Source organism: Orycteropus afer, unplaced genomic scaffold, assembly GCF_000298275.1.
Source record: "Orycteropus afer afer isolate SDZICR_OR568_19922 unplaced genomic scaffold, OryAfe1.0 scaffold00622, whole genome shotgun sequence".
NCBI lineage: Eukaryota > Metazoa > Chordata > Mammalia > Tubulidentata > Orycteropodidae > Orycteropus > Orycteropus afer.
The window spans coordinates 536,475-537,553 of NW_006922209.1; the positions used below are offsets into that span (position 1 = coordinate 536,475).

The window sequence follows — 1,079 nt, forward strand, 5'->3', positions numbered from 1 at the left end:
GCGGTTCAAACCCACCAGCCACTCCTCCGAAGGAGGACTGGGCAATCTACTTCCATAGAGACACTGCCTCAGAAACTCAAGGATGGGGTGCTATGAGTTGGATCTGACTCGATAGCAGTGAGTTTAGTTTGTGTGTGTGTGTGTGTGTGTGTGTGTCAAGAACTACAAACCAAACCAACAGCATGCAACCTTCAAGTAACCTATGAACAACCCTTTAAAAGAAAACATTCAAAATCAAACACATTTTCAGTGGTGCTAAGAAATGACCAATGAATGAATGGTCAGATGGTCAGGGAAATCTGCATACTCACGAACACAGCGCCCCATAGTGGATAGCCTGTGTAGAAGATAAAGAAAAACATGTGTCTGAAGAGGTGGGCCAGGTGTTGTAATGAACCCAGATAAACACCCAGGGCCAGAATCATCGCTCCATTCAGGATCTGGATGGCCTGCAAGGACAAGAAGGAAAAGAAAGGTTTAATGGTCATATACCAGTGAGCAGTGGGAAAAGTCCATTTTAATTGTCTTCAGACAGGAACACCATTGTTGAAATGGTTAAGAAGTCAAACCCAAATCAATTGGGCAAGAGACTCCCCAAGGAGGTTTTTGCCCCATACTGTTCCCCCCAATTTAAACAGCCACCTTCATGTTCAGCTCTGCACCAACCTCTGTTCACTCTCACAAACTCCCCTCAGAAAGCAGCACAAGAGTGCAAGGCATGTGGCTGCTTAGACAGGTTGAGTCAAAGTGTCATCCCAGCATGCTTTGGGGCCAATGATATGACAGAGGGCAAACAGCATTCCAGTTAGCCTTCTTCCTCGACCCAATCTTGCCTAAGGCACTTGACTGCTAACCAGAAGGCTGGCGGTTCAAACCCACCAGCCACTCCTCGGAAGGAAGGTGGGGCAATCTACTTCCTACTTCCGTACTGATACTGCCTAGGAAACCCAAGGAGCGGTTGCTATGAGTCGGGTCCAACTCGATGGCACATAACAACAACATATGAGTTTTAGAGAGCACCTCCTTCTGATGTTAGATGGCCAATGGCACAGAGAAAAGAATGAAGGACCAAGGAGTAT

General features: G+C 46.8%; 1 protein-coding gene across 1 annotated transcript in view; it reads right to left on the minus strand.

Moving 5' to 3' along the window:
* Window positions 1-648, minus strand: part of MS4A3 (membrane spanning 4-domains A3) — a 13,989-nt gene extending 13,341 nt beyond the window's left edge. Inside the window, exons 1-2 of the mRNA XM_007956449.1 lie at window positions 643-648; window positions 312-449 (exon numbers count right to left, since the gene is read on the minus strand). Coding sequence (XP_007954640.1) covers window positions 312-449; window positions 643-648 — 144 coding nt within the window. The remainder of the gene's footprint in view (window positions 1-311; window positions 450-642) is intronic.
* Between the last annotated feature and the right edge of the window lie 431 nt (window positions 649-1,079).